This window comes from Melopsittacus undulatus, chromosome 5 (genome assembly GCF_012275295.1).
Source record: "Melopsittacus undulatus isolate bMelUnd1 chromosome 5, bMelUnd1.mat.Z, whole genome shotgun sequence".
NCBI lineage: Eukaryota > Metazoa > Chordata > Aves > Psittaciformes > Psittaculidae > Melopsittacus > Melopsittacus undulatus.
In genome coordinates, this window is record NC_047531.1 from 44,372,495 (window position 1) to 44,388,648 (window position 16,154).

General features: G+C 43.2%; 1 protein-coding gene across 1 annotated transcript; it reads left to right on the forward strand.

Annotated features, from left to right (window-relative positions):
• The first annotated feature begins 99 nt into the window (after positions 1 to 99).
• Positions 100 to 15,575, forward strand: DESI1 (desumoylating isopeptidase 1). Its single transcript, XM_005150311.4, is given in 7 exon segments — positions 100 to 241; positions 244 to 384; positions 9,035 to 9,056; positions 9,986 to 10,055; positions 10,762 to 10,871; positions 11,653 to 11,775; positions 12,779 to 15,575. Coding segments are annotated over 7 exon segments (702 nt in total). The 3' UTR covers positions 12,873 to 15,575.
• The last annotated feature ends 579 nt before the right edge of the window (positions 15,576 to 16,154 follow it).

Here is a 16,154-nt window from a genome sequence, read left to right on the forward strand (position 1 = left end):
TGTCACTGCCCCCTCGCCGAGCCCCGCCCCCGGCCGGAACCGTGGCGCTGCATAACGGCGCAGTGACGGGGCAGCCCGGCTAGCTGCAGGCTGTTGCGCATGCGCAGAGGTGGTGTCGCCCTTTCCGTTCCGTCTGTCACTTCACCGTTGGTGCCGCCGCACCCGGGACCGGTGGTGGCGGGACCGGTACAGGGGCCACTCTTACCCGTTCCCTCCCGCTTCTCGGTACCCAGCGGGGCGGCAGGTGTCTGTCAGGGCTGCCGGTGCCGCCCGGCGGCCGTGCCCGCGCCCCCATGGAGGAGCCTCTGGCCCTGCATCCCGTGAAGCTCTATGTGTACGACCTGTCCAAGGGCATGGCCCGGCGCCTCAGCCCCCTCATGCTGGGTAAGAGCACGGAGGGGGCACCGGCACTGCTCCCTCCGAGAAGGGCCCGATCCGGGCCTCCCCTCCTGTTGCCGCCTCAGGAGGGTCGTGTCCTCCCACCCACCGCTGCGGTCCGGAAGAGAAGCGGCTGAAATTACCCGCTGCAGCCCCGGGCGTGGCTTGACCGGGCCCGGTACCGCTCTCCCAAAGCAGTGGCCCGCCGGGGAAGAGCTCCCTTGGGTGTGGGTAGCGGGCACTGAACTGCGGCTGTAGCCGGTGGCTGAAGCACGGCTTAGGAGTGCGCGGGCCTTGCTTGGGGGCTCGGTGTGTGGGGTTTAGCTGCAGCATCCCTATCTCCATTGTCAGCGGGACCAGCTTTGTCAGTAAGGCAGGTCCAGGTGAACAGGGTCCAGGCACTTTTCCACCGTCATTGGCATGATTTACTAAAGGCTGATTAAAAGTATTACTTGGCCCCTGAAGTGAGGGAAAGCTCAGTTCATAACACCCCAGCTGCTGTGACACCTTGGCAGGAAGGCTGAGCTGGAAGAAGGCCTGCTGCTGTTCACAAGGTTATTGAGTTCGAGTTGTGGTGAGGCTGGACTGGGTTGGGCATTGCACAGCTGTGATGTGCAGCAAGCCACCTTCTCCTTCCAGAGAGCTGGTAAGAGTTTGTTGTGTGACTTATCAAGTATGTGTGTGTTTCCAGCTGAACCTTGAACTGGGGACATGAAAAAAACCCACAGGTTTTGCTTGAAGTTTTGGAAGCATGAATTAGGAGCAGAACAAGAAAGTGGTTTGTACCTGTTACATGTAGACTCTGGCCCATATCAAACCAGCAGTCTGTGTGAAATGAGACTTCTCAACAGGCACAGTGGCTGAACAGATGGCTCTGTGTAATCTTGTTTTACAGTTTGTTGGCATTCACTTCACTCATCTTTACTAAGAGGAGGTTCTGTGCTTTCCTGCAGGCTTAAAATCAAAGTCCAAATAATTCTTCGTGTGAGGTTTCTTACATGGCAATAATAGTCTTGCAAAGTTCAGAAGATAATATTGTGGAGATTGAATGGCATGTGCTCTGTTAGCCATACAGCAACAAACCTGTGGAAGATGGGTGCTTCCTGTACTGGTTAACCTCAAAACATTCTGTGTGGTCACTCACTTCTGTTGCAGCCCTCAGGGAAGTAATTTTTTACTTGTTAGTTCACAATAGCCATGTTTTATCTTGTGCTAAGAGTTACATGTCTTAAGGCACAAATTACATATGTGTATGATTTACCTGTGTTTGAGGTGAGCAGATTTTTACCACTCTTATTTCGACATGTTGATCTAAGCAAACACTTGTACAGAAATAGGTTGTCACTATGTGCATCTCCATGCCAGTTTTCACACAGGTCTCTCACACACAATCTCAATCTTGGGATCTTTTAGCTTTCTGACTTTCTACATAAAAACACTTAGTGCACAACTTCAGTTTTGATGCTATGTGAACAGCAATTTCCAAACCGTGTGCTTGTGATGCATTTTGGTGCTAAATTTTGAGGAGTCTGAGTAATGAAAAGGAAAACTTACAAAGCTTCCCACTCTTGGCAGCGTGGGAAGTCTCACTCATCCTGCCTGGTAACCAGCTGAGCTCAGATGTGTTCATGGAGCAGGGCCAACAAGGCCTATGTGGTCACAGTGACAGTGCAGCCTGGGGAAAGCTTGTGGTAATGTGGACCCAGCAACTGAATTGTCTGTAAACCAAATAATTGTTTGTTCCTTTTCCTTTAAGTTAAGGCTCTTATGTGGTTTACATCCAGCACTCTCATATCTCCAGATTATTTTAGTTACCTCCCCAAGAGCAAAGTGATGGAGAGAATGTTCCGCTTGCCTTCTTTTTCTTGAAGAACAGCAAAAACTGTTGCTACTTCTCTGTACATCAACTTTGAGATGGACAATAGCTACTTTTTTCCTTTTTTTGCCAGTAATGTCCATAAACTGTACTTCATCAGAAAAAGTCACAGATTGAAGAGGAAAGAGTTTCTTAGATAATTTAGTGCCAAGTATTCTTCCCGTAGATGCTGGATTTTATTGAAACAGTGCTTTAGCTTTGAGTGATAATTCTGTAACATCACGTATACAGAAATACATATGATTTGGAAAGAAGAAACAAATACAATAATTGACTGTGTTAAAATCAATTCCTAGTGTGCTCGAAAATAGCTCAGATCCCACTGCCAGAGTGGGATGTGCCCCTTCTTGTAGTGCCAATCACTGCAAGAGCATCACCACATGGTATCTTGAGTTGTGCTAATAGGATCCAGAGGTATTATGGATTATATCAATACAGCATTCAAGGATCAGCTCTCACTACTAAATGTTGTTCTAACTTTTTCAGTATCAGTTCCCTTCATTGTCATTGAATGATGAACCTAGAAGGCAGAGCCTTACAGCACCATTCATAGCAGGTTTTAGAGTGACATATATCTTGGGCATGTCTTCACTTTTTGTTGTTCCTCCTTTTTTATGAGATTCCTGTATTTCTTGGTGAATGTTTCTGTTCTAAAGTATACATGACCAAATATTGCAGTTCAATCACCTTTGAAATCAGAAGTGGTATGTTTAATTTTTATGTGCTGTTGCATCTTCTCTACAGGTACTGTTCCCTCTCCACCATTTCCAGTCTGAGAGACTGTTTGTCTGTCCACCTACATGATCTAAAAACAGTAAATGTTAACCTGAGTGCAGTGAGATTTCTGTTTTCAAGAGAGAAAATATAATCCACTTGATTATTCTGTGGAAGGTAGGGAGGAAGACAGAGTAGTTCAGCTTGTAGTGCTGATTTTGAAGTAGATGTACAAAGGTAGAGAAATCCTTAAGGAAGATTAAAATTCTATTGCATCATGGGCCTAAAGGCAAATGTCTTGAGCCTCCCAAAGTTCTCCAGGCCTATAATGGAGCTTATTGCTCATGTGACTCAATGGGCAGGACCTTAGTTTACTGTAGCACCTTTGGATGAGGGTAGTATAAATTAACAATGAGTTAACTTGGCAGTATGTATTGGTTGAAATATAAGTGGTGAATTCAGCTGTAGGGACTTAACAGCCCAGAAGGGATCATGGCAAAAGGTTAACTGCTAAGAGGAGGTTCTTTCTGCTTTGTTCCTTTTTTTCCCAGACCCAGAACATAACTCTGTCTCTCTTCCACCCATTCTGAAGAGTTTTGAATTGCTTCAATGTGAGATTCCATCAGAGCATTTTCTAGGGATTTCATGAAAATCAAATGCATTTTCTTCCTCCAGTCTAGCCTACTTCTTGATCTCACTAGGCATCTCAAGGAGAAGGGAACTGAAGAAGGCTCCTCCCTCTACATTAGGCTGTCAGGTATTTTTGCTTCAATTGAGAACCCTGGGTAGCACATAGGAGAAAGTGCTTGACTAATTCAAATAATTTTCACTTGAAAAGGGCAGGAATCATAATGGATTTGCCTAAGGAAGTTACAACAATACGCAAAGCAATGCACTGCTATAATTTGGTCAGCCAGTGGGTATTTTTGTTGCTTCCAGTTCCACAGGAGAATAGTTCACTGCTTTTTAGGGTGGCTTGTATATCCATTGCAGGGCATAGATATGTTGTTAAAAAATACTAAGCTTCCCATTATTTCTTTATTTTACAGCTCAGGAGCTGATGCTGTTCTTGGGCTTGAGGGATGGATGGGTGGCCCATCTCCCTATATAATTCCTTTATGTCTCAGAACTCTTCTGCCCTTCAGTCTAATAATTTGAATGAATATACAAATACCACTTTCATTGGGCATTTAAAATGCACAGGAATAAAATACATTGTGTGGCCCTCAAGATTAAGAAATTAACTCTGCCAGTAAAATAGATTGGCAAGCATCTAATCTTCCTTCTGCTTAGCCTTCCAGATAAATCCAAGCCTGGAAGTAATTCCATTTGATTGTATCCTAAAATTATATGTGCTTGCTTGCCTCTTTCAAAATACCCTCTTATCATAACAGTGACAGTCTCCTGGATCAGTTGTACAACAAACAGTTCGAACTACTTTGCTGTGCACATTCCTGTGACTAAGCTGAGGGTCCTGGAATTGTTTAATGCATTTGAATGTTGTATTTGTCTCTAGGTTTCCGGCTCGTATAAGCACCACAAAAGTGTTTGAGCTGTGGCTGTTATAAAGTAAAATAACAGCAAATGAAAAAAAACCCAAACTTGTTTACTTGCCAGATGATACTCTGCCTCATTCAAACAAATTGAATCATGGAGATGCTGAAGCACACAGATCTATGCAAAATTGGCATCCCCTCCTGAGTTCTACTGAGTATTTTCAGATGAGATCCATCTAAGCACACCAGGCATTAAAAAAAAAAAACTAAAGATCAAGTATGTGATGAGGTTTCCAAAGCCTGACAAGCTGTCATCACAAACAGGTGTATCACAGTAACTTTCATATCCATGTTTGTGGTCTGTGACAAACACAAGGTAGTTCAACTTGCATTAGCTCATAATGCAAGCAAATCAAATTAAGGTGAATTGCTTAACATTTATTTCAGGCTGAGCTTGCACTTGTGGAACAGCCGAAACCTGGTAACTTGACCATCTACATTAATTGCTGTATGATTAAGTGTGTACATCTAAATTTGCAACATCATTTCCTTCTCCACAGCCGTCTGGAAATATCTATTGTGATAATATTGTGAATATCACAATATTCACATATTGTGATGATATGTGAAATATCTAAAGTCTTTAGTTATCTTGCTGTTTCTGTTTTACCTGGATAAACAGGAGATGCCCAAAAGAGTGTCATTCAGTGGAACAGTAATATGGAACAGTACATTGCTGTTCCATATTATATGCATGTGAGTCATTTGGATTAGCTTTGCTGTAGCTATTGAGTGAAGAGTAATGTCTGCAATTTAAAGGCTTTTGCAGCTCTAATCAAAATTACTGGGGAATCAGTTTTTTCTATGTAGTTACAGACAGCCTCAGCTTGCGAGTAAATGTGTTGCAGCAATAAGCATGAAATGTGATGATGTCTGCCAGTACCCCAGATGGTATTTGCAATCCCTTCCTCTAGAGTGCTCAATTGTCTACAGGATGTAAACTCTGTTGCACTGCAGGATTAGATGGGGAGGCTCCCTGAAAAGCTCGACCTTCTGTTTTTTCAAGCTGGATAGTGCTGCCAGAAGTAGTTTTATTGGAAAGTGTCACTGTAAGGGGTGGATACAACTTGTGCTGTAGCACTGCTGCAGCAATACTGTATTCATGCTCTCACTTGCTGTACATGAGCTTGTCAGGAATGGCATTGTGAGCTGTCACCAATTCTGTGCAATGTCTGAGTTTGAGAGAAGGGCAAGAAGAGTAACAGAGGAAGATCCCCAACAGAGACAGAACTTCAGGAGGAAGATGATGGTAGAGGTGAAGGTCTGTAGAAAACCTCTTACATGATGTAGCAGACAAACATGGAGATTCTTGCTGAGCAGCAGAAAGGGAGCTGCCCAGGTTCCTCGGAAGCTGCTGGCCATTGACTTATTCCTGTCAGTTTAGGGTTGAGATGACAAGAGCCAGCTGTGTAGTGTAAGAAACTGCACAGCATACCAAAAGTTCTTGGTCTTAGATGTCTCTTGGCAGTGTGTATGGAGTGAATAATGGCAGGTTTCTTAGGCATGGAATTCCCCAGTGTCATTGGAGAGGCTTGCACTGCCTCTGACCAAGCACAGTCCACTGGTGGTAGAAAGGGATTTTGTTTTGCCTACAGCACGCTGGGGACCTGCTGTGGATACATTATTGTCATCAGTGCTGCAGATCTGGCATGTGTTTTATGCAATGATGGCCTGGTTAATGTCTTACAGGAGCCAAGCAAAAAGAACAGGTCAGCATCTCTATTGAGATCATCAAACCAGTACTTGGCACAAACTGACCTAGCTGAGCAGCGTAAGACAGACATGTCTTGTGAAGACAGGCAGCTTCACTTGCCAAGAGCTGTGCTGTTATTGCCCTGGCAGTTGCTGCCTCTTGTTGGCTACAGATTTTATGTGTAGCGGCCAGGGAGGAGCCTCCAAGGTTGGACTGCAATCTCATGCAAAGCCTCTTTCCTGAATTCTGCTGGGATTTTGTTCATGCAATCAGAGAATTCCAGTGGTGGAAAAGGACCTCTGGAAGTCCTGCTCAAAGTAGATCCAGCGGGAGCAGATTCTTCAGGCCTCTGAGCAGCTGACTTCCGAGTATCTCCACAGTGGAAATCACACATGCATTCTGATCCCTGTCCCAGAGTTTGATGACCTTCATGGTATTTTTTTATTCTCTTACCTAGTTGTGAATTTCCCTTTTTCCAGCTAGCACTTTTGCCTTTCACCTCTGAGTAGAACAAAGTGCCCTTTCCTCCATACGCATTAGATTGTTGTAGACAGCAATAAGGACTCTCGGCCTTCTCTTCTTGAGGCTCAACAGACCAGTTCTCTCAGCTGCTGTTCAGGTCAGCAAGTGCTCCAGCCCAGTATGTCAGTGTCTTTTATAATAGAAGATCTGAAAGTAGACATGGCACTCCAGATGTGGTCTCACAACTGTCAAATATGGGTAGTCACTCCCATTGAGCTGCTGGCTGCAGCCTAGCTAGAGCAGCCCAGTGTGTGGTAGCCTTTGCTGCAAAGGTTCTGTGATTGCATGAGCAGGTTCTCAGCAGCACCTGCGCCATTGTCAGCATCTGCTAGAACTCTTTCACCTACACATGGATCTAGGTGCAAAGTGGCAGCTTTGTGGAAAGCCTTTCATCATTGTTTGCTGGAAATGAGGGTGAAAGTATTAAGATGTTCTTTTTCTATTTAGCATGCAAAAGGACAAATACAATTCTAGTATGTGCTGCCTTTGAAATGGTTTGTTTCTCTGCCCTGAAGGGTAAAGTTCAAGTTCTAGTGTTTTATTTTGAATAAATGTGTAATAATTTATTAACAGATATGCAGAACACTATGCAGAGTTCATGTGGTAGAGCCTATCGTAGGCCAGCTGCTCAAGTTAAGGCAGTGCACTATACCCTACCTGCATGTTGCCAGTGAGCCTGCAGTGCCACTGGTGTCTCTGGCTGCTCTAGAGCACAAGGCGAAAGCTCTAATGGGGAAGATGTGGAACAAGGGACAGAGGATGGAGGAGGAGAACAGCATGGGGCACACTGAAGGGGCAGCAAATGCTCCTGAGATGTTGTAACACACACTTTGCTTCTCTCATCGTTGCTACTATCTTTTGGCCTTCATCCTACTCCATGCCTACATTTCTGTGAGGTGGATGACAGGAAATATGCTTGCTGCCTGGCTGTAATCCATGGTAGTGACAAATCAGTCCACCTACTTCAGAACTATGTGTGCTTGCTTCTGCTGGTGTCTCTATTGTCACAACAGCCTTTTCCCTGCCAGTGCTCTTCTACGACCCTCATCTGAAGCAGGTATCTCACTCTGCTTTTGTTTATTACTTACTTGGACACACAAGCATCCTTTTCTCTGAACTCTCAAAGGATTATCCTCATCAATAAAAACCTCTTTATTTTTTTTTAAACTCTGTCCTGAGGGTGACTGAAAGTTGGTTTTGCCCAAGAGAAACAACTCATGAAGAACTACTGGTACTTTGAAGTAGCATGCTTGCTCCTGGCAGTCCTGGCAATCCCAGGCCCAAGTAGCCCTGTGGAGGAGTAAGAGGATAAATATCCCAAAACACTCTGCCCATAGAAAGGGAAAGACAGTGCCTTTGCCTCCCTGTGGGTTGTTGGTGTCATGGTACTGATGTAAGTGCCATGACTAGAGAGTATCTTTCCAGAGGACAAGTAGAACTAGTACAGTGCAGCCTATCACTGCTAGCACACCAGGTATCTTGGAAGAAGCTGGACACCAACAGAAGAGTGGCCTCTTCAAGTTTCAGCAGAGAAGCCAAGACTTTAGCTTATGATAGTTAACATAATTGAGCCTAGAGCGGTAATAGCTGGTGATCCTTTGAAGAGAGATTTGATCTTGAGATCCTACCATGAACACAGAGTTTTAGATTTCCCACTTCTAGGGAACTAGAAATGTATTTCAGAAGACAGAACAGTATCAGTTTAGTGGTGCTTGAAGCAAGTCTTTGCTGCTGTGTTCTACAAAACGCACAATTTGTATACATTTCAACCCTGCACTCTTCTCCATCTGACTGCACTTAAACTGGTAATTCTAAAGGGCAGGGAAGGGAAGGAAAAGGAGGAAAACATGGCATAGGTTAGAGAGACTTTGACCACAGATCATATGCTCAAGTCACATCTCTCTTCACTGGCTGAAAATACCCTGTGCTGGTTAACTGCCTGCAGTTGTGAAATCTGTGTAAAATTCAACTCTTCTGTTTGTGACTGAAGGTGCTAATCTGAGAAAAAGTGTTTTTTTCTTGTTCTGTAGACAAAAGCCGAAGAAAGGTAAGCGCTGGCAGGGTAGGATGGCATTGCCACCTCTGCGTACAGGAGATAAAAAATATAGCCCTAGTGTGGACCAGGTAGTTAATTTAAAAGAAAGACATTCTGTTTCTTTAGAAGAAGCTGTGGGATGAAATCTTTGGCATTATTGTCATGGTGCAGTAATAAGCATAGTTCTTATGTGATTGACAGACTGTAGGCTGAAATCTGGAAAATATGTTGCTAATAACGCTTCTTTTCTCTGCATACAGGGAAACAGCTGGATGGCATATGGTAAGTGACTAGATTTAAATCACATAATGTGCATTGAACACTATGTCGCATAGGAAGTATTTTCAGTATGAGACTGTGTGCTTTAGATCTTAAGAACACTTTGGTGCTGAAGAGAGACCAAGGCACTTTTGCTTCCTGAATACAGATTGATGGTAAGATGACGTAAAATCAGGTGCTGGTTGAACTTCTCCATCCAAAGTGCAGTGGACCCCATGAAAAAAATTGTTGGTAGTAGTTGTTGCATTTTAATGCACTTGTACACTCTTTCAAGGGTAGGATATTGTCTTTGGCTCAAGCACTTTCAGGTGGGAAGAAGGTATTACAAAATCAGGCAGTCTGGCACATAAAAGCAGTGGCTACATTTTGTTACAAAGACACCCCAATTTGCTGTAATTCATATCAAGAGGGTGGTTGCTGGTTGGTTTCGGGTTTGAGGGGTTTTTTGTGGGGTTTTTTTGGGTTTTTTTTTTTTTCTTAAGGCAAACACATGTTCCCAAAGGTCCCATTTTCCTCTCTATTGATCCATGTCCAGTGACTGACTGACCTTCCCAGTCAGTGGCTGTCAGACCCGCACTTCTGTCAGTGTGATAGCAGGGCTAGCTCTGTCTCTCCATCTCTGAATTTACACTCAGCCCTTTAGCTGAAAGAGGCTGCTGAAGATCTCGTGCTGTTGGGGAAGTTCCCTTCTTCCTATGCTCCTTCATGCTTGAGCACGTAACTATGCCTGTTCTCTCCCAACCACTTACAGTATTACGATAGGCTTGATAATCACTGCTTCCATATCCATTCGTGTCCCCACAAATCACAACACATTGACCTTTTTTCTTTCAGTTGTTCATATTATCTTTGAGCACATAAATTTAACAGTGATGTATATGCTAGGTTAAATATTTCCTTTGTTTCACCTGTGGTTTCGCTCTCTGTGGCAGGCACACCTCCATAATAGTCCATAAGGATGAGTTCTTTTATGGCAGTGGAGGAATCTCCAGCTGTGCACCTGTAAGTTAAACTTCTGTTTGTGATAATTTTGTGATGGGGTTACCTGATCAGAATGGCTTGTGACACTGTCTTCTAAGAAAGCAGCAAGAGGCTTCTGAATGCAGCCACATACTGCTGCTTGCCATGGATTCCCAAGGCATCTGAGGGAAAGGAAGCATGGACAGCAGGTTTAAGCCCAGCTAAATACAGGCTGGGAGTTGCTTCTGCTGAGAGAATCTTTGTCTGTTCACAACACCTCCTGCAGCTGCATTGCTGGAGTGATGCCTTGTCAAATTCTGAGTCAGGGGTGTTTATGTGCTGACATGGCAACTCAAGATCCCTTTTAAATCTTAAATAATAAAATCATGATGCTTAGACAGACTTTTCTCCTCTTGGAGAGGCAAAACTGGTGGACCATTTTTCTAAAGCAGAATTTTGCCATAGCCTACAGGTTTCAGCATCAAGAGCCAAGTATACAAGCTGAAATGTAAGTTGCATTCTGCATACTTCTCAGACAATGAGAAGTAACATGCAACTTACATGCTCCCAAACATGAAGTAACATGCTCCCAGAACAGGGGAAGCCAGCAGGGCTTTTTGCTTGACAAATATACCTGAAGTACTTTCTTTTGTGCCTGGGCAAGCCACAACAGCTCTAGTCAGTAGAGTCCTTCCAAATAATTCAGTCTGTCCATTTAACATTGTCTTCTGGCTGTTAATTTTTACAGGGAGGGACACTTCTTGGACCTCCAGATACAGTTGTTGACCTGGGGAACACTGAAGTCACAGAAGAAATTTTTCTGGAGTATCTTTCCTCATTGGGGGAGTCTATGTTCCGGTAAGTAGCAACTTGTACTGTAAAATCAACAAAAAAAGCCTTTAGGGGAAGAGATGCAGAGTGGAGGAAGATATTGTGAAACCAATCCTGCTTACAAAGCTCTGTCTGCTAAGTGTATTATTTGGTACTTTCCGACTACGAGACTGGATCTGATGCACTGATACACGAGGAGCTACCGGCTAGGCAACTCTCTAGTGTGCCAGCCTTGAGCTAGGCTGAGAAAGCGTTTTTGCCAGCAAGTCTTTCATGCTGCTTTTTTGTCAAATGGAACAATGCCTGAAATGCCTTTGAAAGAAACACCAGGGGAAATGAAGGCACTCTGTGAAATATTTCAGTAAATAGTGCTTTGCCCCATGAGTCATAGGTAAAGTGTTGTATCAAAGCTGCCAACTTTCATATGAGTAAAATCAAGGTCTTGACTGTTAAAGAGTCTAGTCTACTTCTCACAAGAATGGGAAAGTAGCATTTAGTGTTCTGGCTATATTTCAATGTCAGTAATTCCTGTGATTTCTCATTATTCCTTCTGTGATATTAATTGAAGAACCCTGACCTTACTTACCCTCCAAAGAACATTGTATAAAGTCAGTGATGCAGACATGCCATTTTCCTCCCTAATTCAATTGAATTTGAAGGTGAATTGATGTCTCTATTTGCCTTAGAATTCTTTGTGGGAGAAAAAGTGCTAATATAAGATGATGTTCCTCATTAGGGGTTGAAGTTTTTCTGCTTGTTAGATTTATTGCTGAGTCTGTATTTTTGTGTTTTAATTCCTGTGGCACAGAGGAGAATCTTATAACCTCTTTGAACATAACTGCAACACCTTCAGTAATGAAGTGGCACAGTTCCTGACAGGAAAAAAAATCCCTTCCTACATCACTGACCTTCCAGCTGAAGTTCTTGCCACGTGAGTATGCATGCTGCTCCTCTCCATAATGTATTGTTTCATGCCAGTGCTTACAAATTTGATAGAGAATCAGCATAAGATTAAGGTGAGGATGCTATTTGCTTTACTTGAACACTTACTGTACAACAGATGTTGACTGGCACTGACATTGCTGAAAAGACATGGTAAGGTTGATCTTCTACTTTTAACTTCTGCTAGTTATTTTGCAATGGTCTCTTAAATGTCACCAGGCAGTGAAAAAGTAATTTTAAAATTAACATTGCAGTTTTAAAGCTAGGAATGGATGGGAAAAGAGGAAATGAAGAATTCCTGCCTAGTAGTCCAGCTCAGCTTCTTTTCCCCCTTAATTCTCAGATAGTGAGGATCCCAGTGGGCTGGTTTGAGCTCCATCATATAGGTCTTATTTCTCGTAACAGTGGTATACCACATTTTTGGGGAAACACACATCTTCTGTCCTGGGCTCTTATTGCTTCAGATGTTTCAAAATCAAATAAAGTCTGTAACAGAGTGAGTCATATTGAAAGATAAACCAGGTTTATCTTTCAATGTTGCATTGCTACAGATTGCAACAGCAATTGTTGTATGAGTGTTGAACCATTGTCTTATGAGGGAGCTAGAGGCTATTCTAGCAGTCTTTAACATTGATGTGGTACTTAACAGAGCCCAGCAGTTGCATAACAGGGCTCTCATTCACACATTTAAGTAGAATGAATTACTAAAAGCCAGTTTCAAACACAGTATTACCACATTAGCAGTCTGGACATGTTAGGACTCAGAACTAGCTTACATAAAATCATGTTTGAGATTCTCAGTTATTGAACAGTGAACTCTCTCTAATTAGTTAAAATTACTTCAGTTTGTAATGGAAGTCTGTTCTTCAGATTTGTTTAGAAGCAGTGTTAATTTGATTGCGCTCTAGGAAGTGAGTGCACTTCAGTAGTAAATGGGAAAAGTTTCCCATCAAGAGATGATTATTGAGATTTTTATTTCTTTACCTTCTCAGACCTTTTGGACAAGCTTTAAGGCCCCTCCTGGACTCCATCCAGATCCAGCCACCTGGAGGAAATACCTTCAGCAGACATAATGGACAGAGCTAACAGGAGTGACCCAGTGTGCCCAGCCTCACCAGGCCTCTTCCTTTTTAAACATCAATATACCAGATTTCTATTTTATAATTTCTCATCAGAATTAACTCTACCGAAGTTACAAAACAAGTTTTAAAATTTCCTAGGGAGAGGATTTATCAGGGTGCATGTAAGCCAATGCTACCAAAAAGTTTGCCATAATTTCTAATAATATTATACTAATTTATAAAGGCTGTCTTGTCCAAGTAGGATGACACTTTCTAAGTAACTCCTGTGATGGTAAGTGGGAATTCATTCCATGAACATTCAAGAGCCCATTACACAATTTGGAGTAAATAAGGGATGTCGTGGCTGTCCCTTGCAGGCTTGCATCTTTCTCCTGTCATTGCCTATATTATGGGGGTATTTGCTGAAGTCTGTAGCAAAAAGGCAAAGGAACTATTGGTAGCCTAGGAAGTAAAGTTATCCCAGGATTAGTCTTCTGCATGTTTCATTGATATTATATTGTTTGCTCAAGGGAAAAGCTGAACTCATCTGATTTGAATGTTTGCAGTGGCACAGCTGTGTGGGAAAGGTGATCAAGCTGAACTGTGTGTCTGTATCAATGCTCAAGTTGAAACCTTCAGTGGGACGAGCTGTGTGGGGAAGGGAGTTATCAAGAGCCTTGTAATGCTAGAGCCAAGAGTTATGGGGTGGAATCAGTTGACAGAACAGAATAGCCTGATTTCAGGTGAAAGTAAAATGAAGTGAAAGGTTTCCTTTTCTGGTGTGTAGGATTACTGGCAGATAGTTAACCTTGTGAGCTATTTACCTTTGCGTAAGAGCTGTTCTGTTTGGCTTTGAGTTTGTTTTTTCTTACCAAGCCAGAGTTACAGTACAGCAAGGCAGGAACAGCAGGACAACTGCATGATAATATAAGGTGGACCAATTCTGCCTTCAGTACCTGGTTGCAGACACAGTAGGAATTCAGTTTTCCTTGATACCGCTGTCCTTTCTGAAGCAGTCAAACACACAACTGAGAGGGCTCTGCTGGAGTGTAAGAGGAATTAGGTGGTAGGTCTCCCCAGACGTAAAGAAAATGAGGAAGAGTAAAATCAATCTCTTCTGTGAAACAATTGAGTTCATTGGGATACATGCAGAAACAGTCCTGTCCTTAGATTGACATTAGATTGTATCAATACTGCTTCTTCTAGTTTTAAGATTCTTACAGCTTTGCAACTATTTGCAGTGGAAAATGACTGGCAGAATGAAAGAATAGGCACACTGATTTCTTTTCATGCATGTATATACACTATTTTCATGAGCAGTTTTATAGCAGTTGCATTTAGGAAGGAACAGAAGAAAGACATCAGACAAACCCCAAAACATTGCTGATGCTCTGGAAATGGAGATTGCACATCCCAGATGCCACTGAAAAAGCATCTATGCAAATGTATAGCTCTTTGTCCAGTGCTTTGTTGTGAGAAGTATTGCTGCAAGTTCAGTCCTGGATCTCAGACTTGCTGCACTGGAAGCTTCCTGCATACCTGAAGGAGATGGCTTTCCTCTGCTGGGCTCTTTTCTCACAGAATAATACAGTATAAGTTTCTCACACTGTTACTCAGTGTGGACTGTAATGGTTCATATTTTTGAGGGGATGGAATGGAGGAAACCTGCAGTTTAGTCACTCTGTCAAAGGCTTCTTGCCCTGCACCCTGTGCAGTTGCTACACAAGTTGGAGTGGGGTACTGTCAGTCCATTCTGCAGTTTTGTGTGTACCTGTCCTCAGTGCACTGCAGGGGCCCCTGCAGCCACAGAGTGCTGTAGCTTGTTAGAGATCTTGGAACTTCCTGAGTTGAACAGGTATACTCCACCTGATACAGTCCAGCCCAACTTCTAGGTATGTAGTGTGGTACCTGCAAGCAGCATAGCTGTGGTTGCTTGTCTTTCAGCAGACTATTGCTTCAGGTGCAGCTGCTTTCAGTGGAAGCACTGGTGCCACAGTTTCTGCTCCACACTCTTGCACAATGAGGGTATCCCCTGTATACTCACCACTGAAGAGGTCCTGAGCCTGGTTTCTGCTTTGGCTGCCTACTTCAGGACTTTTTACATCCCTTTGGAAGGCAGGAAAGAACAGTTCACCCCATGCATTTTGACATCTGCCTTTTCCCCTCCTGAGTAGCCCCTTTGCAGAAGAGATGTTGCTGCTACTTTAAGGTCACTGGGTAAAATTTCCCTTGGCCATACACTGTTTGCAATAGCCAAGGAGCAGCTAGAGGGTCCTCTGGGCTGGGGACCTGCTCTGTGTTTCATGGCAAAAGAACTGTAGGAGGGAATCCTGTTTGTTTGGTCTTACTGGGTAACAAGACCCTTGTACCCTGTAGGCCTCTTGGGAAACCCATTTTCCTCAAAGATGGTTATGTACAGGTTGCAGGACTGTGGCCCCACTGTTCCACCCATAGATACACAAAATAGACTGAGAGGTGTATGTAAGTGTATATAGGTGATAAACTTCAGCCAGCTGATTGACAAAGGGGTGGGGAAACTGAGCTCCTGAAAGGGAACAGAGCCTTTTTTCCCCACTCCCACACTTACTCTTCTGTCTTGTATTGTTGGGGTTCCCCTGTGCCATTTTAAAAATGTTAATAACGTCTTTAGACAGGAAGTGATGTTTTGATTTATTTGTGTTTTTTTCTATTACAATAAAAATAAATACAGCAGGTTTTCCTGTTCGAATATATGTGTCCATGCAGCTGCCCAGCAAATGCAGCGGAAGTCATCATCTTCACTCTGGTCCCAGCTAGGAAGCACAGGATGAAAAGCTGCCCAAGCCCTTTGTGCCAACTACTGCTACTGGATGTGGTTGCTACTGCCCTTGGCTAAAACTGATTGCAGGCACTATTTTTCCTTCTGTAAGCACTGTGGTATCTTATCAAGACCACAATTCTGAAGTTTGATACAGCTTGGATGAGGTGAATGAAGGCTGTACAGTAGGTGTTCCATCAGCGTAGGTTTTGTGCAGCCCTTGCTCATCTAAGCATGCAGGAATGAAACATCTAATATCTGCTGTAGAAGCCCAACAGAGTTTAAACACAGGAAAAAGCTCCAAGCTTTTCCTGATTGTTTTACGTTACTACTTTCAAAAAGAAAGCAGCTTTAAGAAATAGACTTCACACCTGGGTTCCTCTGAAGCTGTAGAGGGGTTATTGGTGAGGATTATGTAGCATTGCACTGGTAAGGAGCAGGGGAAATACCTGCCTCTGGGGAAGAAATGAGTTCTGTTTGGTTCAGCCTTCAAATGCTTATCAGTGGGAT